The sequence below is a fragment of the Coloeus monedula genome (assembly GCF_965178545.1).
Source record: "Coloeus monedula genome assembly, chromosome: 2".
Classification (NCBI taxonomy): Eukaryota; Metazoa; Chordata; class Aves; order Passeriformes; family Corvidae; genus Coloeus; species Coloeus monedula.
In genome coordinates this window covers 111,051,280-111,077,562 of record NC_138782.1, presented here as the reverse complement: position 1 = coordinate 111,077,562, position 26,283 = coordinate 111,051,280, and the positions used below count along the sequence as shown (strand labels likewise).

The following is a 26,283-nucleotide window of genomic DNA, read 5'->3' as shown; positions in this document are numbered from 1 at the left end:
TTTTTTTCATTCTCTGCTCTCTTAAAACTAATTTCCACTCATCTGTGGGGCAACACTAACAAAGACACTTCCATCTGTTCCTTGACAGGATTTGCTATCCTATAACTGTTGACATGTAAAGGGCATTTTCTATTTGGATTGGATTTTAATTGTGCTTTCTTTGGATTAAGCATTTTAAACTGAACCATGAAAATAGCCTTAAATACATAGGTCATAGCAATTATTGTGTTATTTACATTACTAAACAAGTCTGCAGCAGATGGCCTCCAGGGTTGTGGCCAGAAGAACCTATCTCCTGCAGATTTATTTGGTGCTTGGAGATACTACCAACTAATTTCTCAAACATGTTTGAATGCCATTGTGCCTCTCATTTGAGGCCAGCAAAAATATTCCAGGCTTATTTGTTTCAGCACTAATATTCCTCAAGCCCTGCCTGGTACCCAGCTATATAAAATGTTCCTACTTGGCCCTTTTCAGAAGCCCTGCCCCAGCAGTTAAATGAAGTAGCACCAGGAACCCTTAGCCAGCCAAGGGGCACGGCCTGGCCACATCTACACTTTGTTAGCACTTGGCCCAGCTCTCCTTTTGGAGCTGGGTGGTACCACTGTGACCATTAGACAATACTGTTAAATTATGTAGGGATTTTTTCATTTAAAAGTGCCTGAAAAATACAAAGACTCTACTGCAGCCCTCCAAGGTGACTTTTCCATTTCCAAAATGTGGGCTGGATGCAGCGTGACAGTATGTGCGGGGTGAGAGGACAAAGGCTGCGAGGATGGCTCTGGAAGACCATGCAAGGTAGAGAACATCATGTTTGGTGCAAGCTTTTTCATCCTGACTACTGAGCATGGCTTCTGGTGCAAGTCCGTGCCCTGGACTGCACCCAGAACTGTTCATCAGAGCATTCACAGACCCAGAACAGGGGAATGCTTGACCAATCTGAACAACCAGTGGTTCAGCACTGAAGGACACACACTGGTCCTGTTTTATGTAGCAGTAAAAACGTAACCAGGGAAGTAATGCCAAATACTCATGAAAATCTGACTTATAAAGCACTACCCCAAGCTTTCATAACATAAATTTCATTTTTTCCCTATCCCTGAATTAAACGAGCCCTTAAATGTATTTATTGTATTCCATCCTGATCCAGCAAAATTTTTATGCATGTGAGCCACTTTAATATCACTGTTTTCCAGGATGTTGTTTGTTTAAGCAACCCTATGCATATCCAGAAACTCTGGGACTATTGCTCTATGTTAGATAATTCACATGCTCAAAGTTTTGTGTTTGCTGTACTGTGGCTTTATATATTTTAAAAAAGAAGCATATGAGAGCAATACTATATATATGATACATAAAATATACAACCTCCAACCAACTTCCGATTCCAAAACCTTGCAGTTGGCTTTTTTAGTCTTGTAATACAGGAATACCTACTAAAATGTTATTGTTGCCATTTATGATAGGAACAAAGCTCAAAGGCACAAGGTCTGCATGTACTCACACAGCAGGGCACAATGAGACAATCAACACTATGTCAAGTTCAGTTTTTTCTAAGGAGATGTGGAATGACGATATTTTCCTACTTAAAGATACCCCTTTCCCACAGGCCAGGGCAAAGCGCCTCTTCTACAAAGTGAGAGTTTCTTGTGACTTCACTACAGTAACTTTACCAACTCCAGGTCATATCAAAATAAATACATGAGTTCATTATTTTAATATCACACATGAGCTAACCTGCTGCTGACAATCCAATTTTATAAGCAGTTTAATAAAATGTACTCTGATCAACAGTACGTCAAGTACCTAGGTGGATCTCTTACATATTTGGCGCACATTAGACAAACTGAGTTCTGCAATAAGAAATGACCTGCAGGATTTGATGCGAATCTCAGAAAAAAGCAATGTTAGTTGCAAATAGGAACATGAAAACTGTATCAGATCAGGCCAAGAGTCCATTCTGCCTTTGACAGCATCCAACAGTTTTGCCAAGGAAAGGGCAAGCACATTGAGCTACTTCCCTGGTACACGCTCCAGCAGAGTGACAACTCTCAGAGCTTCCCAAGCCTTTAAGAGGTATTCTCATGTTTAACAGTCCCTGAGAGATTTTCTTTCCATAAATCTGCCTTATCTTTTTGCAAATTCCTGTGAAATTTTAGGAATCTGTGACATTTCCAATGAAATTTAAGACTACTTAAAATAGTTTTCGTTTTGAAACTGCTGCCTATTAGCTTAATTTGTTTTCCAAAGGTTTGCATTAGAAATTACAATGAGAAATCACTGTCCATTCAACTTGATTTCACAAATCACTGTCCTCGTTTTCCCAAGCTACTTTTTCATTAGCTTGTCTTCCAACTTCCATTTTATTTTCTATTAGCTATGTGGAGGAATTTCAAATCTGTGAAAAATTTTGTCACATTTTCTGTATCTTTTGTATATTTACTGTACCCTTTCTGAGAGGCAGGAACTGCTAGACCTGCAGACCCCACCTAAGCAGAGAACACATCCCCATCACACAGAGTAAGAATTATGCCATTCACTTCCCAATGGCTACTAAATATTACTTGATTTTGGAAGTTCAAGGCTTTATAGTCCATCTAAATACTCAGGTTTATCTCAAACATAATTTTATTCTTCAATAGGAATCAAGAGGTACTTCAGCAACCTGACAATTATTTTTCTTAACCTAAATAACTCAATGTGAACAACAGATTTTACTGCTCCACTGTCCACCCCTTTTTCCAGAGTATTTATGCCCATGTTGAACCTTCATGCAAACTTCCATTCAGTCCTACTTCTTACACAATCCATTGAAAAAAATGGTAATCAATTCCTAACCTCTCTTTTCTACCCTACCTTTCCCACCAAGTATCCACCCACCTGAAGGTTGTAATCTTTATCTCATTGAGCTTGTTAACCAGTGCACACCACCAACTCACAGACCGAGGCAAAGTATTTGAATTTTTGTTCCGAGTTAGTGCAAGGTAGGGAGCTTAGTGATAAGCCACAAAAGGCTGACTCCCCAAAAGTGGTATCAAAACTTTATACCATTTATATGTTTTAGCCAACAATGCCATCAGCATTACACAACTTTTTCATTAATTAGCACTCAATCCCCCTATTTTCTAGTTATAATTCTTGCTTCTCACAGTAATTAGTCCAAATGCACAGTTCTTTCCTCCAGTGAAGCTGGGGGTAGGTGATCAATGAGTCGGTGGTCATGATTTCCCACTGCCGGAATTACCTTTCCCTCAGTTACTGCTCAGTTCTGCTGACTTCACTCCTGGTGGCTGTCATCCAGACAGCTCATTCATCATGGGATTGTCTTCCCTTTTCCTTAAAACAACAGATTAGCCAAGCATGCAATGTTCACAACGCAATTGCTTAATCAGAACTGCCTAGTTATAGCTACTGATTGACAACTAAAAAAAATTGCAGTTTGAGTCAAATCTTGAGGGGCTCAAATCTTGAGTGGCTCAATAAATCATGACTGCTGAATCTTCTAAAAACCTTTACTGAGAATCTTGCCTAAACAAGGAGGGACAACCATGCCCTGTAGTGCACTGGGCACAGCATTTCCAGCCAGGCAAGGGAAGGGCTTGTCCAGCTCTGCTCTGAACTGCTGTAGCCTCACCTCGAGTGCTGGGGGCTGTTTTGGCTATCACATTATAAAAAGATCTACAGGTATTAGAAAGTATCCAAAGGAGAGCTACAAATATGGTAAAGTGTCTACAGGGAAAGCCATACGAGAGCGGCTGAGGTCACTTGGCTTGCTCAGCCTGGAGAAGAGACTGAGGGGAGACCTCATTGCAGTCTTCAGCATCATCATGAGGGGAAGCCAAGGGGCAGGCAACAATCTTTCTTTCTCTCGTGACCAGTGACAGAACCTGAGGGAATGGCAGGAAGCTGCGTCAGGAGAGGTTTAGGTTAGATGTTAGGAAAAGATTCTTCACACAGAGGACGGTAGGGCACTGGAACAGGCTCCCCAGGGCAGTGGTCACAGCACCAAGACTGACACACTTCAAGAAGCGTTTGGACAATGCTCTCAGGCACATGGTGGGATTCTTGGGGTGTCCTGTGCAGAGCTAGGAATTGGACTTGATGACCCTGATGTGTCCCTTCCAACTCAGGATATTCTATGATTCTATGATTCTGTGTTCATTGACCTGGCTTGCCTTGGCAGATGAGGTCACTTGGCTCCTTCAAAGACTCCCACAGATTTCTGAGGCACCATGTCCCTCCACAGAAAATTATGCTCATGGTTCTCAAGTGCATCATATCTACTTCTATTTCACTTCCTCTTGTGTTTGTTATTCTTCCCACTGATTTGATCAACATGCCCTCCAGCCTTAGGGACTCCTTTTGAAGCTGCTCAGGTTTTGGCTACAGGTGGCACTCGCCAGTCCTCCAAGGCCTCCTGTAGCATGTGAGCATGTGGTTACACAGTCCAGCTGCTTCATGCCCGAATCCCTGTGTAACTCCTGAATAAACAATATGCAATCTTGCCTATTTCCTGCTATTCAATTTCTTTTTACCTGCTACCATGGCTTCAGCTGGAAACAGCTCTTCCAACACTTCTACCCAAAAAGCAGCATCTTGGCATGAAAACCTCCCTCAGCTCCTCTTTGATAAGCATAGGGTTTCATTTTTTCATTATATATTCCCTGCGTCCCTTTCGTACCTTACCTAGCAGGCATCCAGACCATGTGTCAGGATCCTGGTGCGTAGGGAAAGAATTTACTGCTACTTTTTTTATCTTCACAGGATAACAGAATCAATTAGGTTGGACAAGATCTCTGAGATCACAGAGTCCAACCTATGACCTAACAGCAGCAAGTCAACTAGGCCATGGCACTGAGTGTCATGTCCAGTCTTTCCTTAAATGCCTCCAGGGACGGTGACTCCTGTACTGCCCTGGGCAGCCCATTCCAAAGTCTAATCACCCTTTCTGTGAAGAATTTCTTCCTAATGTCCAACCTAAACTTCCCGTGGCGCATCTTAAGACCATGTCCTCCTGTCCTATTGCTACTAGGACAGCGTTCTTTTGCAAGTTGATCCTCAAAACCTTTTTTTATTATTTTTTGGAGGGGGTAGGGATGTGTGTGCTTTAGTGTGTTGCTACAGTCCAGGTGCTCTGGTCCAGTTTCCTCATTTAGATGCAGCTAATGGAAACATCCTTGCAGGTGCTGGTTGACAGATGGCTCAATATGAGCCAGGAGCATGCCCAGGTGGCCAAGAAGGCCAATGGCATCTTGGGCCATATCAAGAACAGTGTTGCCAGCAGGACTAGGGAAGTGATCATTCCCCTGTACTTGGCCCTGGTGAGGCTGCACCTTAAGTATTGTGCTCAGTTTTGGGCCCCTCATTTTAAAAAGGATATTGACATGCTGGAGCGTGTTCATGAAAATCAACAAGGCTCATGAGAGGTGCAGAAAACATGCCCTGTGAGGAACGGCTAAGGGAGCTGGGCTTGTTTAGTCTCCAGAAGGCTCAGGGGAGGAGACCTCATTGCTCTCTAAAACCACCTGACAGGAGGTGATAGTGAGGAGGTGGGTGGTCTTTTCTACCATGCCTACAGTGAGAGGACAAGAGGAAATGGCCTTAAACAGACTGGGGAGATTCAGACTAGATAACTAGGGAAAAAAAAAAAAATCACTGTGAGAGTGGTCACGCATTGGATTACGCTGTCCAGGGACGTGGTGGAGTCACCATAGCTGGAGGTGTTTAAGGGGCATCTGGATCTCTTGCCGGGTTGATGTGGTTTAGTGGTTTGGGGGTTGCAGCACCAGCGCTGGGCTGATGGTTGGACCAGATGATCCAACCTTGGTGATTCTACGGTTCTAGCCTTCAAACACGTTGAAGGATAAGCCTGCACTTCACTACCCCTTTCTCTGCCATTTTTTAGGAACCCCAGCTCATTTTCCTCTTTCAAAACTACCTATTTTTTTTTCTCCTTTGCCAGAATTCCCAAATAAACTGTCAGCTTTGAGAAAGCGTGAATGACAGGCAGAAGGAAACCCCCAAGACGCGCGTCCCGGGGTGATCTCCGCTCTTGCTCCTGCCATTCGCAAGCGGGTGGCGGGCACCTGACACCAGGTGGGCAGCGCTGGGAAGGAAAGGCTTGGTAGGAAAGGCTGTCCCCTCCCTCCGAGGGGTCGCAGCCACGGCCCTCGCGGCGCTGGCGGCAGGGGGCGGGTCGGGCCCGCCCTCAGCGCGCTCCGCGGCCCCGGCGGAAGGAGCGGCCCGGCCGCTCCCGCCCCTCCTCGCCGGCTGCTTCCGCCCGGTGTCAGCAGAGACAGCGCCGGCCGCCGCCGTGCCGGGTGTCGGGGAGCCTGCGAACGGGGAAGGTACGTGCTGCAGCGGCCCGGCCCTGCCCTGCCCTCCCCTGCCTCCCCTGTCCCTGTGCCGGGTCCGAGAGCCGCGCCGAGCCCGCCGGCGCTCACCCCCCGCCGCTGTGCGGGGCTGACCCGGAGCCTCGCCCAGCAGGGAGGTGCCGCCAGCCCGGCTGTGTCGGGTGTCAGGTCTGTATAGAGACCTGTTCCGCCGAATAATGCTGGTGATCTGTAGGCGTGCGGTTGAGGATGGGCTAACACATCCCATGCAGAAAGAAGCTCTTCGTACGTGTTCTCTTGACTTGTTTTGTCATGGAGGAGACTTCATGAAACGAATCCTAAGTGGTGTCTCCTTTTCCAGGAAGTGATTGAAGTGATGCTATATGTAGTGGTTTTTTCTGTGTGTTAGCGCTTGTTCCTTTGAAGGATCTCTCGGAGCTGAGTGATGCTTGTTATTTTGGAGGCATGTTATAAAACAAGAAAGGAAGGAAAAGTCTGTGACCTGAAGGGCATATTAATAAGAAAAGATGAAAATAAGGTTGTACATTCTTAGAAGTTAGACGTGAGATGAGATTTTTTTAAGTGGAAAAAAGCGTCTTTTAGTAGAGGAGCTACTGGTTTGGAGAAGTAGAAAGACCCGCAGGCTCACACCCTCCTTCAGGAACCCTCTGTCTGTCAGGTTTGCTCTCACTGCTGGTCCCAGGGCATCATCACTGTCAGCACCCACCTTCTAGCCTGTATTTACTACACAAGAGAAGAGATGCCTGTGCCAGACGGGGTGAGCAGCAGGTTCAGGAAGCCAGTAAATGCTAGCATGGAAATGTATGGTGAAAGAAATTAAGATAAGGGCTGTTTGAGGCATGACAATTGTTGAGAGCTTTCTTACTGGTAAGTTTTTGTTGTGTTGCAAAAATGAAGAAACAGCTTCTTTTTTTGCAACTTAACTATAATATTAAAGCCTTGAATGGCTTGGATGATGCAGACTCTTATTTTTTTAGGTGTTGTATACTCCTGGCCCTCTGGGACCTTAGAATGACCAGTTAAGGTCTGAGAGTCCATCCATGTGGGCCCATCTCAGCATCTGGAAATGAATCTGTATTCTGTGTGTCTCAGAGACTAGAAGCCTTCAATTATTAATTGGGATTATTGCAGCTTCCTGTTTCCTTGTGACACTTGCTTATGATGTCAATGAGGGAAGTGGTCACACGTTTACAGACCTGGGTAAGCGACAACACTAAGACTTAATACTTTCCATCATGGAATTACTACAAGGATTGTATCAAAGCAGTCAAAGTCAGTGATTTTTTTATGAATATTGGACAGTACCCTAGGCAGATGCCTGTGAAAAAGGCAAGCATGTATGATTCTACTTTACCTAGTCGCACTCTGTGAGTATCCACTCAGCTTGCAACAAAATGTAGTCCAGGAACTTTCTGGAACATCTGTGCAGAGGTCTTAAAGATCCACTGTGGATTTCTCCATTGACTCATCCTTGCCTTTGACCCATGTGTAGCTCTAGTTTTCCAAGCATCCAGCCTCAAGTATTTCTGTGGGTCAAAAATCCACTAACTCACTAACTTCTGTTGGTTTTTGACACACTTTCTGCTACTTCTGTGTAGTATTTCCTACTTTTTAAATTAGAATAGACAGTGATGGATTATTACCTCTTTATCTACTTCGTTTGATTCACAAGGACAATTGCAATAAATTGTGTATGGGTAATGGTAAAACAAAATTTCCAATATGACTGCCAAGCCAAAGAATTTACCAGTAAATTTGACAAGATTTACTCTAAAGCTTCCTAATTACACTGTTTTCAGTGCTGGAATTTTTTTTTTTTTAGTTGATAGCTTTGATTTCTTTTAAATGAAACTTTCTTTTTCCATTCTTGTTGTTTATTATAATGAGGTCACCTTGTCTGGAAAAAGGGGTGGTCCCCATTTTGAATGATGTCTAGGTTATTTTTGCTGAGTATTAGAACCAGAATTTCAAGATTTCAACTTTAGAGCATGCTATGCATGCATTTGTACAGAAAATATGTTTGCAGGATGTGAAGAACAGGTAATTTTCACTTACTTAAATCAGGCATGCTCTTATTAGCAATATAACTATGTTTTTTCTGCTCCTCACAAACCACTGTGTAGCACTGAATTCCTAGTGAAATGTTTGACAACATCAGATTCCAGCTTACATGTTGAATGATGACATTTAAGTGTCTTGTGAGGCTTGTAAACAGGTTATACTGGGGGAAGTAAATTACTCTGGTAAAAGAATATTCATAATAGGAAAAAAGACGTGCTTAAAGAACAATTAAGCATGAAACAAATCAAAGTTTTCACACTGAATGCAAGCCTGACTAGTCACTGGTGAAATGAATGAAAAAATGAAGCTGCTTGTTTACCTCGTTGGGGTTGCACAACCACCTCATGTAGTGTGACAGTGCCTTGTTACCATATGTTAGGTAATCCTGATGTGCCAGAACAATGTCTAACCAGCAATGCTACAACTTCAAGTTTGGCAGGGCTTCTTTCAACATTATCCTTGTTTCTTTCCTCATTATCTTTGCTTCCTCCTGGTGCTACCATGCTGTTTTGCTTGGTTCTTTCCTTTCGCCATCTCATCTCCAGCTTCTCTTTAGATTCTGTTCCCGTTGTCCTTTGTTTAGACCAATTCTTTACTCAAATCTTTTGTTTTAAAAAAACCCAAAACACTTGTGATACAAACTTTTTGCAGAAGTCTGACTCCTCATATTTTACCTCCTGAAGGAAATTGTAACACCAGTTGGGAGTGAGTATCAGATGATAACTGGATTCTTATTTGAACCTGTGATGATCACAGGCTTTGTTCCTATATGTATTCTTTCACAGTCAAGGGTTATCAGGATTTAGCAGAGTTATCTTGATGGGAGGAGCTGGGCCCTTGTGCAAAGTGCTGTAATAGAGTAACTTCAGGGGTTACTGGTGTGGTGAGGAACAAGCTGCAGTTTTCCCAGCATGGTGAATTGCCTTTGGATCCTCCTGTGACTAGAACTCTAAGTCTGTATGTCAGAGCACTGGCATATGCAGGCCTTCCTGCAGCACTGGTTCTTGGGGAAACCTTCTGGCTCCTGTACCACTGTGTCCAGCCTGGCTGTTCAATTCCCTGTCCTGTCCTCCTGATGAGCAGAACCAGTGCTTCTTACTGGGAAGGACTCGGACTCCAGGCCTCGTATCAGCAGTACAGACAATTACATTGCTGTAGTGACTCGGAAAGGGGTCTAATGCTACCTGGTGTTATTCATATCTCCTGTTCATTGATTCTCCTATTTGACTTTCTTTGTACTTTGCACAGAGCTCCATACAGTCTGCTTCTGTTTGTTTTCATGTCTCTGCTTGGGGTGCCTTCCTAACGTGTTTAGGTGAGTGGATGAGTACAGGAATGTACTACTGCTGCAGGAAACATAAGGAGGAGTTGGTAACAGCAAGCACAGGTTGAGGGGTTACTGGAGAATGCAGCTGAGACTAGTAAGTTGGTCTACTGCGAGTAGATAGAATTTTGACTCATTCTTTTATGTCCTTGTTAGAAAGCAAGTAAACCAGCAGCAGCTGGAGAGCTAAGCTGAAGGTGGATAAACAGTTGATGTAAGAACATATGCAAGTTTAAATAATAAAAAAAGAAGAAAGTGTTTTGAATTTGGAGCATATTTTAGGTTAAAGGAGAATAACTGACGTGGAAACATGGAAGAAACAAAGAAATAAGGGATAGTTCCATAGGGAGATGTATGTTGAACAGCACAGGACAGGATGAGGGAAGCCAAATCAAGGGCAGTGTAGTGCTAGTTGTACTTGTGGACTTCTTTTTTTTAATTTGATACCTGCTTCTTGCTAGTATTCATTATGCTCTTTGAACTTTGCACTACTTGACAAGACAAAGGAAAGAATAGTGCTCTCCATGAACTAGTGAATCTTATTCCAATAGGAGGTAGAAAAGGAGTTATTGAACATAAGATGAAATAGAATTGCTTTTATCTGCTTTTGCCTGTTATTATTGCTGCTGAAAGATGGATTTCTTCAAATGCTTAACTTCTGGCAGCTGTGGTTTCAGTGAATATGGAGGTTGCCATTACTTTAAATTGTTGTATTTTTATGTTTCATTGAATGTTGGGCAGATTACCTGTATGACTTAAACAGCTGTCTAACAGAAATGTGGGACCTGTAGTTCTTTTGATGTAGGAGTAAAAGAAGGAGTGTAGAACATATGGTTGAAGAGCCAAATAGGTTTTTTGGCCTTTTTTTCTTTCTTTTGAAAAGTTCTCATTTTCCCTGTGGATAGTAGGAACCAAATGGTAAAGAAGCATCATCTTTGTTGAGTGAGCAAGTGGGTTTTTTTCAAACCCTTAGACCTCAAGCAAACTTATTTGCATATATATGTTTTCTCTCAGTACTGTTTTCAGTTTCTTCTTGTGCATGTATCCTTGATAACCTGTCCCTTCACGGCTTTTGTTTTGCAATATATTTTGTTATTTCTCTCTCTCCTTTGAAGCAGTACCCTGTGAAAGGCCATGTCTTCTCCTCCATAATTCACATAACTGTTCACTTTTGAAAATGCTCTGGTTTGTGTGGTGATTTGTGCTGAAGTTTAGAGACCATGGATGTTTCTTCTCTCTGTATCCAAACATAAGCATGATGGGTTCTTGTTCATGAAGTATAACATTCCCACCTCTAACTTCAGCCAAGTTTTAACCCAGTCTGTAATCGTGGTGTTACTTTTCAGTTTTGCCCAATGCCTCCCAAAATACTGATGTTCACCATAATTCAAATAAACAAATTGCATACTTTGCAAACTTTACTGTATTTGTGACAATTTTCTCATGCTATCCATTCCAAACTGATTTATCTCCCTTTGACTTTCTAATGCAATGGGCAGCTGGGAAAGTTTATTTACAAGATTCTCTTGACATGAGTCTTGTGTGTCTTTGAAATTTGTTGGTCAAGAGACCTGGCGTATTTTTTTGGAAGAGACCTGGCGTAGTTTTTTTTTCCCTGGAAACCTTTCTTACGCTGTAGACATTGTACTTCAGCAGCAGCTTTTTATGTTCTTTCACATAGATGCTCTATCTTTATTTTACTGAGGGTTTGCTAACATTGCAGTTTAGTCTCAGAATATAAAGTGTATTTATTATACCCACATGTTATTCATGCCTACCACCTTCTGTTTATTCCTCTGTGAGATTTCAATTTTAAAAGCCCCAAGTTTTTTTTTCTGGGTCCAGTACTTTATTGCAGTATGGGGAAGGAAAGCTGTCTTTGAAAGTTACTTCATTTCACCAGTAAATTTCAGTACTGTGTGCAAATGAACTTTTTCTTCCTTTGAGACTAAAAGATTTCCCAAAATCCCACTTTCTGTTCTGAAAATGCTTCATCTTACACCAAATTAAGCCATCCTATTTGTTTTCATGCAAATGAAACCACCATTGCTTCCTTGAGTGGATTTGTTTCTTTAAGCAACAGCTTTCTTGCTCATTTTATTTTAAGTGATGTGTGGTGATCTGTTTACCCACTGCTTTTCTGATCCCATATTGTTCCTCCCCACATTCCCCTGTCCCTAGCCCTGGCGACTCCCTCGGGTTCTCCCTATGGGTTCCTGTACCCCAACTCTGCCCATGTATCGCCCCTGAGAAAACCCCCATGTGCCAGGACCATGAGGTCTCTCTGCCTCTGGGGATCACCGGGACAAGATGTAACCTTTAAAGGTCCTCTGAAACCCTCAGGGAGGGACCCTTCTCGCCTCCTTCGCCGTCACTGTGTTGTAGAGCTGATAGCTGGCCAGAGCAAGAGTGCGGGGCCGTCCGAAAAGGACTGCGGGAGGACAGAATGGCTGCCCTGCCCTACACAGCCCCACTGAGCTCTCAGGGAAAGCTGCAGCTTGCTAAACTAAACCTAGCACTACAACAGTGGTGGACATTCTTAGCTTTATCATCAGGCCTGCATATTGACTGGGAAATTGGGAATTTGCTGGGAGCATAGCTACCACTTTCTTGTAATCTGTGGGATTCCCCACCTTAATTATGCTTATGAAGACACTTTAAGAAAAAACAAACCAAGACAAAAAACCTGAACTCTTTTGAGGTCATTTTCATGTTGGTAGCTCTTAACAGTTCACAAAGAGTTTGTGATCCTTTAGCTGTTTTGAAAAAGTGAAAGTTACCATCTCGGTGTGATTAAATAGAATGGCAGGACGTGATATGTAGGATCTCTTCCACTGTATCCTGAAATGTGTTTGATAAAACATACCCCACTTTTGGGATGTCATGTCTTTATTCTTTTGGGTACATTTGTATTGGCTGGTATTGTGTAAAGCCTCAGGGAACCTCGGCCGCACCAGTGTAGCTTTCTCAGGGTTTCCTTTACATTTGCTGTGACTCCAGCGCTCAGTGTTTCTAACCAAGTGTTAAACTGCAACAGCAAATGGAGGAGCTTTGATCTAGCTGGTAATAAAGGACATGGACTTTGCTCTTGGAGCACTGGGCTAGCATAACTGGGGTTTTGTGACATTTGTTAAACTGAGGTCTGTGATTGCCAAAGGAGAAAGAGACCAGGCATCAAACTTAGAGCGTTGTTGCCAGAACTGCAGTGAAACATCAGATCTGCATGCTGAGTGTTGAGTACTGTAGACCAACAGTTGACGTTTTCAGAGGTGTGACTACTTTCATAAAGGTTGCCATTGTGCCTGATCCCTGTGGAAGTCTTTAATTTGCTATTTCACCCTCTTGAGAGTAGTGGGGAAGTCAAGGACAAGAGTACTGTAGTAGTTCTATTACGATAATTAACAGGAGTTCCGTTTTTTTGGGTTTTTTTTAAGTCATTAGTACATGCCAAAATTCTCAAAGCTAAAACTTGCAGTGACATATAAAGATTGGTTAAAAGTTATGGTGGGCCTTCTAATCCATTTCCCCAGGGTTTTGATCATCCTGTCTGTTGAATAATTTTGTGCCAGACCAATGTATCATTGTGGAATCTGAAAATGTTTTCTGATTTCTTGATTCCCTAACTCCAAAATTCCTTCAAATTATTCATTTCAGAGGAAAGCACGTTTTTGGAACAAGGTTGGTGGGGGATCTGTTACTGATTCAAGTCCTCAAATGGACCTTTCCAAACCAACAATTTTTTTATTTGTGAGTCCTGTCCTGTTTTGATGAAAAGCTATCTCAAAAATTTGTTCTAAAATGTTTGGCAATGACAAGGACCACTTGGCCGGTACAAAATGGATACCCAGAAGTTATTTTCCCTATGTCCCTAACACTGAGACTGTGTGCACTTTCTTGGTTGTTGCTACAAGGTTATTAATGGTAATAAAATCCAAATTTTATGGTGTTACAAAGGTTTTGCAGGTAGGTCCAGATCTTAAAACTGGGTTTCTCCCTCCTTAGGTCTTTGCACTGTCCCCTATGGATTGTCTCTGAACAAGGCTCAGAACTGAGGAGTGATTCCAGTTTTCATTCTGTACTTCAGCTTTTTATTGTTACAACCCTAAACATGAGTAAACTGTGCCCCATTTCCATGTGTTTCACTGATATTTTTGTACAGTCATCAGTGAAATTCTCCCAGCTGTTTTACTCCTTGAGGGAGGGGCATGGAGGGAATGACACAGGAACAAAACAAATTGAAGGCATCTTATTGCTAGGTCATCAAGTGATTACTGAAAACACGGCCTACTAATTACTTCACTGGTTTTAGAGGAAAGCAGTCTTATTTTGTATAACTGTGTTGCTTTGTTTGATGTGTCCATAGTGTTAATTTTTAGCTTTGTTCATTTTTACAAATAATGCCTAACAGTTTTTATTTATTAATTCAGGGCTAGTGTAAAAGGGACTTGTATATGACTTTGACAGAGAATTGTACTGGAAAATACAATGAAGAAATGTTTCATTTTTATGTGCTACTGGCTGCTGCTGCTGCTTTTCTTACACAGAATTGGTCAAGATTTGTGACTGATGTCACAACAGCTTGCAGAGTCTTTGGCCTGGGTTTATTGTTTTCCCTGAGAAAATCTGGCATCCATTGTTTGTAATTTGTCCAGATAAATCTTTGATGAGATCTGGGCATCATGTGTCATGTTGTACCTCATCTCTCACATCGCGTAATCTCCACTTCTCTTGTTCCTCTTTGCCGTTTTTTTTACCAGGTCAGTCAGTCTGTCCCTTCCTAGTTCCTAGCTATGAGCATCTAAGTTCCAGTCTGCAAATTGAAGAGCTTACGTCAGGTCTGGATGATTCTCCTCTGGGAATAATGTTGTAGAAGTTGTCAGAGCCTAGTGTAGAAGGCAGCTGAGGGAATCTTGCTATTTTTGCAGTTACTCTTTTGCACTGTAGTGTTGTATTCAGTCACATAAAATTATCTATTACAGCAGGGTTTCTTTTTTGTTTAAGCTGGTACAGCTAATTGATAGAATACATCTACTTAAGTTTCCTATATTTTTGGGGGACTTGTCTAGTTTAGATTCATTTTCTCTGACCTAAATACTTAGTTATTGTCATGTATTGTGTTCGTGAAACTCTGCATTTACTAAGGTACTAGAAAAATTGTTGGAGATCTTTGTTGTACCTCCTGCTTTATTTTTTTCTGCTGTTTTAGAGCCAAGGGAATTGTAAACTGTTGATTTATGGAAAACTCTGGAGAAAATTTAGTCCATCTTTCTCTTGAGATCAAAATTACTGTTTTGTCCAGCTGAGCCTTAAAAACCTCCAGGAGAGGTTCTGCTGCCTTCCTAGCGATCTTCCATTGCCTTCTTAGCAACTAATTTTTTTGTGATGCCTTTAACTGTCAAGACACAACTTGTGGCTGTTGCCTCTTGTTTTACCATCTTCCATTGCAGATAAAGGTTTGGCTATGCTGCTTTTGCAGGTCTCTTTCAGATGGCTCTAGGTTGCTATCTGATTACAGCATGGGAGACTGAAAAAGCACAGTTCATAAAGCTTTTCCTCTAAGTCTCTAGCCTAGTTACTTGCTTGACCCTTCCAAGTTTCCCTGTGTTCTTGACCTGGTGGGGTGAACACAGCTGGGCTAACTGTTGCAGGTATGTTTCTGATGAAAATGCTGAGTTTTATAGGCTCCAGTATTGACTCAAGATTACTTGATAGCTGGCAGACAGTAGTTGGTTATCATTTAAGCTTGTTCAGTTACTTTTCAAACTGTGCAAGTCAGTTTATTCAGCCTACATTTCCTTGGCCTAGGAAGGAGAATGCAGTGGGAGATAGTGCCAAAATTCTTAATAAGGCAGCATGCTTTACATTTATGTATTTTCTTTCATTTTTGTAGCCAGGTATTTTATCATTGAGGGCAGTTGCGTTGCTTGAGCATGATTTGCTGTTGGCAGACTGGTCTCTTATTCTGTATTAACATCTTTTCCTTTATGTGATTAGAGGAACTTACACAGTACATGCTCCTGTGATTTTACCTGTGGACTGAGCTGTGCCAGATGAGCCTGTAGTGCCTTGGGTGCTCCTTCTTGCCTTTTCTGATGGAAAATGGCTGTGATTTTAAATACCTTTTCTTCTTAACGATCAAGACCTCCCCTGATTTACAGTGGTTTTTGATAAACAGCATCCTTACAATTGGCACTTTATGGTGTATCTAGTCCAGTCTCATGAATTTACATACATCCAACTTTGTAGGTTATCCCTAAGATGTAGTGCAGGTCCTTTCTCAAAAAGATCAAAGCAGGTCAGGTTGCTGAAAGCATTGTCCAGTTGGAGGTTGTCTGCCTTTCTGGGTAACTTTCATTATTTAATAGTTCTAATTGTGCATGTGGGGAAAACCTTTGTTCTTGGAATTTCCTTCACTGCAAGTTTTGACTGTTTTTCCTTGTCCTTTGGACATACATCACATGCTTCAGCATACATATCTTTTAGTTGGCTTTCTCCAGTATATTGATGTCTTGCTTGTATGAGGAGTCCAACACTGGATGGAGTAGTCCAGTCTTTCCAATGCCAAGCAGCAGAAAATAAACATGTCCAAAGACGTGCAGGCTACTCCTTGTGTAGCCTTGTACACACTTGGGTTTGATGGTTGCAGGGGCTCACTACTGACTCTTTTCAGCTTGTTAATCATTCGTGTCTTTTTTTGGAAAGCCACTTCCTAGCTTTTGAGCCCCCAGCCTGTGTTGCTGCATTGGGTTACTGAACTTTTGGTGCAGGACTTTCCATTTGCCCCTGGCTTTCATGTAGTTCCCACCTTTCCAGCCTGTCAGGGTCCATTTGGATAGCAGCCTTGCCCTCCAGTGTTTCAGTTGGTTTGTCTTCCTCCCCCTGACATTTTGCATGAACCTGCTGAGAGTGGCTCCTGTCCTTTGTGCAGGTGTTCAGGGGAGACATTGAACATTATTGCCCAGTACTGATCCTTGAAAGACATTGCTGGTACGTTAATGGTTGTTTCATGTTCTTGGGTACAACTCTGAGTGGGATTTTTTTTTTTTTTATAACTTTCTGTGAACTGAGATGAGTTTGACTGGCCTAGAGCTCCGTGCACACTCTAACACGGGCATGGTGGTTGCCTTTTTTTGCAGTTTGCAGACACGTTTCCCAGTCATAGAATCGTTAAGGTTGGAAAAGGGCTCTAACATTATTGAGTCTGACTGTTGACCCAGCACTTCCAGGTTCATCGCTAAACCGTGTCCCCAAGGGCCACACCTACACATTTTTTGAATGCTTCAAAGAATAGTGATTCCACCACTCTCCTGGATAGCTTTTTCCAATGTCATTGCAATGTACCAGAAGGGATAGAGAGTGACCTCACAGTAGCCTTGTCCATGGACGCCTTGGGGTGTGTCTCTTATGATTTTGTGGAGCCTTGTATGTCAAATCTGCTGCAGCGGTCCTTTTGCCTTTATTTTGGTTTCACCACTGTTTTATGCAACTTACCTTTGCCCTTGTGGCTACCATTGCATCTTTCACTGCAGCATCATGCTTCAGATTAGGTACACCAACTTGTTTGTCCTGTCTTGGGATCAAATAGTTTATATGCCAAATATCAATTTACTTACTCTGATTACATTATGTGATGCTATTTGATAATTCTTTCATTGAACACTCTTTTAGTGCAGATCAAATTTTGTTATTTCCAAGTTATCTTTAAAACAAAATGTTAAGTCCAAGTAATAGTGTAGGATGGAGCAGTTAAAATATACTATCAGGAAAGATGCATAAATAATTAGCACAATGTTTGCAAAGTTCACTTAGCTTTATTATCAGCATTTTACTTTGGGGTCAATTGAACCAAAGAGGAAAAAAATTGATCATGTGGCAGAGGTAATCTGCTCTTTGTGGATAACTCTGTTTCCAGATATTCCTGTCTGAAAAAATGACTATAGGTGGCTTCTGGATCAGTAGTGAGACACCTAAATATATGTGTTGGTTTGCAGGTGCAAGTGTATGTCTTCCTATGTTTTTACTATAGGCTCTGCTAACCAGGATAGGATTTTTCTACTCCTGAGGTGGCAACCAAGAAGCTGATCCCATGATTACTCCCCTAATCTGTCCATGTATTGCCACCTAAGTCTTTGTATCCTGTAATAGGAGTTTTTCTGGTAGACGCCTACATTTAAGGGTGTGTTAATCTAGAGCTAAAGCCCTGTGAATCGAAACCCGTATTTCTGTATTCTAACAGAAGTTTTGATACTAGATTAAGCACTCTTGACAGAAGCTGAATTTCTTGTAATACTGTTCCTGCATATGTTTAGAGAATTTAAGTGCAGGGGTTGAAGAGAAGGAAGAAAATATTGTTTGGGATGTAATAAGGTCTGATTTCCTGGGTAGTTGCATCTCTTTGAGTTTTGTTACTTTTCTCTGTGATAACTCATGAAACTCCCACCAGTCAAATTTGTCCTTCTGTCTCCTCAACATTCTTGGAGCTGCTGTGGCACAAAATGTGCCCTCTCTGCAGGCTGACAGAGCCAGTAGGGACCTCATCTCTTGAGACCTCTACCTGTTAAATTTGTTTGGAAATTGATAGACCATCTTAAGATACTTCTAGGGGAAATGAAGTCAATTTGTGCCAAAGATAGATGCCTGTAATGGAAATACTGTTCTTCAAAGCTTCATTTAGGAAGAAGGAGATACAGGGGTATTTTTAGCTATTACTGATTTCATCTTGAAACAGGTCTGAATAGTATTCTGGGAGTATATCCACTGTCTTTTCCCTGTTTTTCTCTTCTTTCCGTTTTTATTACCAAAGACCATAAAGTCACAAATTAAAAACCTAACAATAAGTATATAAAAATCCCTCAGATATTACATAAAGCTAGTACAAAGAAGCCTTTTGGAATTGTCTCAGATGCGCAGTTTTTGAGATAACAATTTCTTCTTTGGTGTGCAGTCTTGCTTTCAGGTACTGCAACACTGTGTGTTTTTGAAATTAGAAGTTAAGTTAGAAACTGGACTAAAGCTACCACAACAGGTTTGTGTGAACCTGAAAATCCTACCACTCCAGTCCAAAATGTATTGCTGAGTTTTCTTTCCTCATTGCTTAACTTCTGACCTTAACATTGCAAATACTTCTTTTGAATGAAGAGTTGTCAGTGGGATGTCCATTTAGATTTGTTCTGTGAAATCAATTCAAAATGAAAATGAGCAACAGATTTTATTGGTTTGTGATCAGAAACTTTGTGCAAAACCTACTTTCTTGGGTAAGATCTAGTTACTTTTGCTTCTGGGATTGTAAACACCTCAGAAAAGGGGTGACATCTTAATGTTTACTGTGGTTGTTGGTGTAACTGGATTTTTTTGATGGAACTGCTCTTGGTTTCTTTCAGCTTTTAATAATGAAGAAAATAAAAGCAGGGATAATGCATTAAAAATATATACCTCTTTATAGTTAGACAAAATTTACTTTACTTACATTTCAATCTCTGTAAATTAGATAATAACATGGCAAACAATGAAGTTGTGAAGGTGTCTCCATTATCATTAAAAGAACTTCCTTTGGGCGGGGGGATGTGGGGGAAGTAGGCGGGTGGGGGTACAAGGTTGCATCCAGAGAATTGGGCTGTAATTGACAGTATTAAAGAACACTTCTCCCTTCCCTCCAGAACTGTTTTCCATTTGTACTATATTCAGTTTTTTTCAAGGTGGTACTTGTTAGTTCAAAACAAAACATTTTCTGTCTTTTCTACCTTGGCTGTTCTTTACCTTAAACCTTTCAAAACCCCAGATTAAAACTGGGGAAAGTAAGGAAATCTTGTTTCTTCAAGTATACTTTTCTAATATTGTCAAGTGTCATTACTTAAAATTTCAGTCAGATCTGTTCCTTTTAAGTTGTGTAGCACTGAGAAGTTTCCAGTGGCTATTTGTGAGTGTAGTGCCCCCCGCCTAATGGTGCTGCAGACCCTGTATATATTTTAGGCTTTGGTTTACATGCCTGAGATTTCAAAAATTGACTAGGAAATAGAATTTGTATCCTTGTACTTAAAAATGAATGGTCCTTTTTCACTAAGCAAAAGTAGTTGAAAGGCCTAATGTTATTTTTAACTTTGCTTTTGATGGTTAGGGGTCATGGTGTTATGCTACAATATCCAGTTTTATTACAAGGCACACAGAACTTGCAAAGGCATTCATGCACTAATTCTGTTCATTTGGCATTTTTTCATTTGTTTGCCTTCAAGTATGTTTCAGATGAATCTTTTCAGTGGACAGCATGAGCAAGAAATTTAAAACTATTTACCTTTAAGGTAGTATAGAGGTTATTTTCCAGTTCATCATTCTGTATTTCTGTGACAGAAACTGAAAGATGCTTTCTCTCAGACAGTAGTAACAGGTATCAACTTCTGCAGCCCCTTCAGACATCAAATACTGAACTGGGCCTCAGTTTTCTGGATATGACAGCTGTTTGGGGGTGGGGTGGTTTGTCTGGGTTTTTTTGCAATTATTCTGTGGAAAGGTAAAACAGCAAAGAGACAACTCTTTAAGTATTGACCTGTTATAACAGTATCTTGTTCTGCTTAACAGCAAACATGAGGTCGGGGTCAGAAGAGCCAGTCCCCTTACACGAAGAATTTATCTACTGTTGTGGAGCTGCTACCCATGTCTTGAAGTGTGGGCCCTGGAAAGACCTCTCAAAAGATGAAAGTAAAAATCTACCCAGGCTCTTGTTCATGATTATTCCTGGTAAGGGTCTTTTTTTGTTTAAGTCGAGAAGTTTGTTGATTGAAAAGGGTATGTCCGGTTTCATGTTCAAAAATCCCACTATGTAAGTGGTAGATTTTGTCTCATGCACATGGCCAAAAAATCAATAATATTGCAATGGTGAAATTTCTTTGTTACTTTTGATTACTACTGCTACCTTTATTTGTAACAGTGCCAGAAGGCAATACTGAGAAATTAGGATGTCTTACTCATCTTCTTGATGGTGGTGGTTTACTGAGAGCATTGTGAGTTTTTGTTTGTTTGTTTTCATTGCTCTTCTTCCATTTATCTCTTGCACCTTGAAGTGTTACTTCAATGTCAGCTGTGTGCCAGCTGAAAGATGAAAGTTACAGTATTTGAGGAAAAATTCTAGATCCAATTGTTTCTTTAACTTGTTGGTTTTTAATAGTAAAAGTTTTTTAACTTAGATTTTTGCACATGAATTTTTACGCTGACCCTCTTGAACTCAGTGAGTACTGTACAGTTCTTCGCTATATTTAAATGTGGCTGTTTTAAAATGAGAGCTCTAAGCTTGCATTTAGCATATGTTAAAATTAAAGGAGAAGTCCTAATTTCATTGAAGTCTGCCAAAGAACTGTAGAAATTGTCTTTAACAAAAGTAGAGCTTGAGCCCACTCAAGCATAGATATTGTGACTCTTTCACTGCCTTACAGTTTGCAGATTTCTAATGCTTTCTATAGTTTATTTGAATGTACCGGGTACTATTGTTGTTTCCCCCAGAATCAGCGGTGCAAATGATGACTTTTCTGATTATCCACAACTTTGGCTCACTGTTAGCGTACCTCGTTACTCTTTATGGGATTATGTGTGTCTTGGTCTTTACTTTGTGGTGAAAGAGAACACAGGTTCAAATTTTCAGGGGTTTTTTTACAGTGTTTTAGAAGGTCCATGGAATATTTTATGTTAGTTTCCTTGGGCACGGTGATTTTATGCCCTTGCCTCCTGGAGTTGAATAATAACTTTTAACCCAGTGACAGTGAAGTTTAAATTCTTTCCTTAACTGAAAAGAATAAGCCTTCAATGAGTACATCTTGTTCCTGTTTTGTGGGGAATAACCTTTTAAACCAAATACACTATGCAATATCTCTTTAGTACCTCTCTGGAGGTACAAGCCTGATTTCATGCTTTCCAATTGCTGCTTTCTCTCAGTTAAGGCATTTGTGGAGGGTTTAATTGAACAGCTAAGTTTTGAGTTTCTTTTTCCCACAAGTTCTGGAGCTTTCACCTGTATTCAGGTTGATACCTTCTGTTTGGGTTGATAGTAAGAGTCTGTAACAAGAATAAATCTGTAAAGCTAAATTATATCAGTAGGAAGATACGTAGAGGAAGAGCACGAAAGTCAAACATTTGCATCCAAGGCACGTTACCTCTACAAGGCACATAAGTTATTTTGCTCAAAATGTACCAAATCACATACATTGCATGGTCTCTATATTCATGATAGGAAATTTTTAATGCGAGAAAATGTGTTGGGAGGGCTACATGGAGTTTACTTCCTGCAGAACAGTTCTGTGAAGACTCTTTAATAACATCTTAACTAGACAGGTATTCAGAAATAGACATCAGTGAAATATTCAATGTGCTTCCTGTCATAGTCTTCAGACTTTTGCAAGCAGCTGATTTATGGTTTTGCTCTTATTTCAGAATTATGCTGGTAACAAACTAGAAGTTCTCTCACTGAGGAAACAATTTAAAACCGCAGCAACCACTATAATGCTATCCTCACTTTAGGTGCCCAAATTCAGTAGTGAATCAAGTTACCCGAGTTCTTGCTGTGCCTGGCAGGGAGCTGAATGGGACCTGGCATAACAAAGTGCAGTTTTGCTTCCCGTAAAACAAATGGTGGGTTTTTTTACTACTGTTACAGGCCTCATTTTTAGCCTTCAAGGGAAGGCTTATCTGCCAGTGCGAAAAACACAGCCTTAGGAGAGACTCAAACATTTGGGTCATCTGGAAACATGTTAGTGTACCTAAACAGTCAGGATTAGAGAGCATTCCCCTTGTGCTTTTGCAACTTCCCGAGTATGAAATGTGGAGCCCGTCTGGAGTCCAGCAATTTTCACACTTGAAAGGCATGTATCCCTGGTTGAGATTCTTTATGGAATGAGGGGCGAAAGGACAGCTTGGTACACAAGTCAAGGAAAGCAATATCCAGACAAGGGCAGCTCTGGCTTAAAAAAAGAGTATGCACAGCCAAGCGTTGAGTGATCTGAACTGAAAGTGGTTAGTCCTGCTGCATGTGTTACTCTGTTCTGTGTATTAAACTGCTCTGGTACATAGTTTTCCAGTTCTAATGAAATTCAGGCATATGATGTTGTTAATATGTAGTCAGGCCAAACAGTTGTGGGTGGGTATTGAGAAGGATGACAAAATTCTCAGCTTCTGCTGGAATCGACTTGTTGGAGGAGATTTGAGAATTAATCCTGTATATTTATTTTCATTTTGTGTTTTAATCCTGTTACTTCAGAACAGGGAGGATTCCTCTCTCCAACTTAGCCTTTTCCCTCTCCCCGCTTTTTAAAAAAAGTAACTCTAAAACATTCTTCTACTCTGAAATCAATGGCAAAATTCCCATTGACTTCTTGAAATGAGGAAGGATTCTGCCTCCTGAGAACTGATAGGTCACTGTGCTTGAAGCAGTTGGAATACAGAACATGCAGCATAGTCTCATATAACTGCAACAAGTGCATGTTTTTTTATTAGTGGCAGTCTGTGTGAACTTATAATTTTAATAAAGCTTGTCTGTATTAGTTGAAATGTTTAATACACACTTTTTTTGTTTCATAACATTTTTTTCTTGTGTCCACAAAACCTCTGAATAGGAGTAATAATGTGTTTACTACGGTAATAACTATGTAGAAGGTCAAATTTTTCCTCAGTCCAGATTATATGCATATATTTGTTTGACTTTCTTAATATGAATTCCTTTCTATTAAAATTGATGAGATTTGCTCATGAGAATAACATTGAATGTGTACAGTTGAAGGATCAGGTGCATGATTTTCTGGAAATGTAGTTGTTATGGAGAGAAATTTACTGTTTGTCCTCTTGGGTCCTAAAGGACTGTTTTCCCTTTTACAGTGTTTGTTTAGTGTAAAATTAGCAGTGAAATACAAAATCTACTACAGCAATATTTAACATTGCTTGTGTTCATTGAAAACCAGAATCCACAGAGTGTAATGGAATTTTTTTTTTCTGTTTTAATAGTATCTGTCTATTTGTGCCTGTTTATTTATGAAACATTTAGCCTTGTAAATAAATACTCTACAAATTTGAAAACCACTGTGCTGTTTAGCTCATGACATTTTGCTTTTCGTCAAACTTTTTCTTGCATTTCATTGCATTGGGATACCTTTGTCCCAGGCTTCCTAATTTGTGTTACCATTGCTGTAAAGAAGGCAATTTTGCAATTTACAGTCTTGTACTTGGGAAGCATATATAACGTAAATAACATTTTTTGTGATAATTATGTTACACAAGTTTCATTCATTATTATACAGAAACAATTTCAGAATCTGGTTCTCTGGCCTGCGTGCAGAGTACTCCCTGTGCTTTGCCAAGTTTCTTGATCCGCCTCTTTGCAGTTGGATCACTGCTGGGTTTTGGATCATCTTATTGCTTTACCAACTCATGCTGTCACTTGGTGATGTTTAAGAGCTATGAGGATTTAAACAGACACTTTTTTCAAGTATAAAGATCTTTCTCCTGAGCTAATTTTCTGAGTCAAGAATTGCTTACACACAACAGAAAGCGAGGACTTGGATTCTCATCCCCTCCTAGGGGTAGTTACATGTACTTATATCGACTACACTGTTTCACTTGAAGACTACTGACCTGTTTTTCACCAGTGAAAACAGTGCAAACAGTTTTCCTGGATTATGACAATTATTTAGTATGTTCTCTCTTGAGATGAGACTTCCTGTTAGTTTTAAAATCTTTAAAGTTCCATTTTTGACTGTCACAGGGACTCTGAAAAGCTTTCAGTACATTATCTGGCTTTGTCTTCACCTGCTGTTTACTTAACAGTCATCACCCTCAACATTTGCATAAGAAAAGTTATAATAAGAATCACTATGTAATAATACTTTGCAATAGCACTAATTATATAGCCCAGAAGCTTAGTTCCTTTGTATTTTGTTGTTTTGACTCCCACCAACCAGCATTTTGAAAGTTATTAATCATTCACTCTGCTCAGCAGTTACTGGAATAAATTGTTCTTCAGAGGGTCTACTGTCACCACCGAGACCAAGGGGTAAAAGAATCTATTTCCTCATTCTGCAAACTGTAAAGCATATTTAATTCTCTTCAGTTTTGCTTTAGTTTACACAAAATTTATGTGACTAGACGCACTTGTTGGTACATAACCTTTCTGTTGTAACTTGGTCTGCAACAACTAAATTGAATCTAGTAAGGACCCTCAGTATCAGCAGATGAGGTTGCAGTGTGTAGCTTCTGGCAACCTTAGCCAGGATATAATCTGGAATGCTGTATGGAGTCTTGGCACCTCACATGGATGGATCAGAATTGTTTATGAGAAGCAAAATCTGATTTTGGTGCCAAGACCATTGAGTTACTCAGGGAAGGTACTTTATCTTCTCAGACACTACTTTCCAAGTCAGCAGCCAGGGTCTCCTTCCCCAGGACATAGCAGTGTTCACAATTTGCCTTTGGAATGCAGCTGGAGGAAAGGGAATGTAGCTGGCAATGGACAGGCAGGTTAAGAGGAAAGATGATTTCTAACCTCCTGGGCGAGGGGACTGCTAAGTTCTGGGTCATGCATGTTTTGTGCCTACAGTCACTGAATGAGCTTCAGCAACAATTCTATGAACAAAGTTAAGAACCTGTTCTGTCTGAATGCATTAGACAGTTTTTTCTTCTTTCTAGTTTTGTGGCTGGTTGGTTTTTGGGGTTTTTTTTGAAAGAATAGTACCAGAGCATCATCTAGGAAAAAAGTCTGTCTTCATGTATTACCTCTGCAGTTTTGTCACTATCAGCAGGATTATGAGAGCTCTCATGAACTTTGGTTTGGTTTTGTTTCTTTGTTTGCTTTTTGCTTGGTGGGTTTTTTTTTTTTTTGGGGAGGGGTGATCAGGCTGAATCCATGACATGACACTTGGTTCAGAAAGGGACTCTAAGGCCCAATTTCACCCAACCTAATATTAAACTCCTAATTCAGATGCTGAAGGAAGGAGCATGAATTTCTGGGTAGTTCGTAGAGCCAGTAGATAGGAATGGCACTGCCATGAGCATTTCTGTCTGCTGAGGGGTTAGGTTGCCCTGAGATGTAAAATCTCCAGCTGTGAAGGTAATCAAAATTTGACTGTGTGTGCAGCCTGCTATGACTCTGTGTGAGCAGGGAGGAGCTGAGCTTGGAGATCTCTGATGATCCCTTCCAAATTCAGTGATCCTGCAAATGCAGCCCCATAACTGACCATCCGCGCTCCTTGTACATGTGTGGATTCTGGTCTTGGTTGACATTAGGATACTTTCAAAAAGTAGTAAAGATAAGTCTATGGATAATGTTAGATAAATATTTGATAAGAATTAGTTGCCCTTTCAAAAGCTGTAGTTTGACTTCAAAGCTGTACTGAACAGTGAGAGCCTTAACAATGAAATAGGGCTTTTAAGGTGTTGGGAACCAAATAGAATTAAAATTTGGTAAGGAATGAGGCATGGTACTTAAATGCAGTATAAACAGAGTATGCCAGAAGAGGGAGCTGTTCTAAAGATTAGGAAAAAAATAGTGTGTTTTGGCAAGGTTATTGCTGTAATAGC

At 40.7% G+C, this 26,283-nt stretch overlaps 1 protein-coding gene across 1 annotated transcript in view; it reads left to right on the top strand.

The window, feature by feature from the left end:
• Positions 1-6,291: 6,291 nt before the first annotated feature.
• LDAH (lipid droplet associated hydrolase) overlaps positions 6,292-26,283 on the top strand; it is a 112,691-nt gene continuing 92,699 nt past the window's right edge. The window contains exons 1-2 of the mRNA XM_082277258.1: positions 6,292-6,347; positions 20,311-20,469. Of these exons, the coding sequence (XP_082133384.1) occupies positions 20,316-20,469 (154 nt within the window). The 5' untranslated portion in view covers positions 6,292-6,347; positions 20,311-20,315. The remainder of the gene's footprint in view (positions 6,348-20,310; positions 20,470-26,283) is intronic.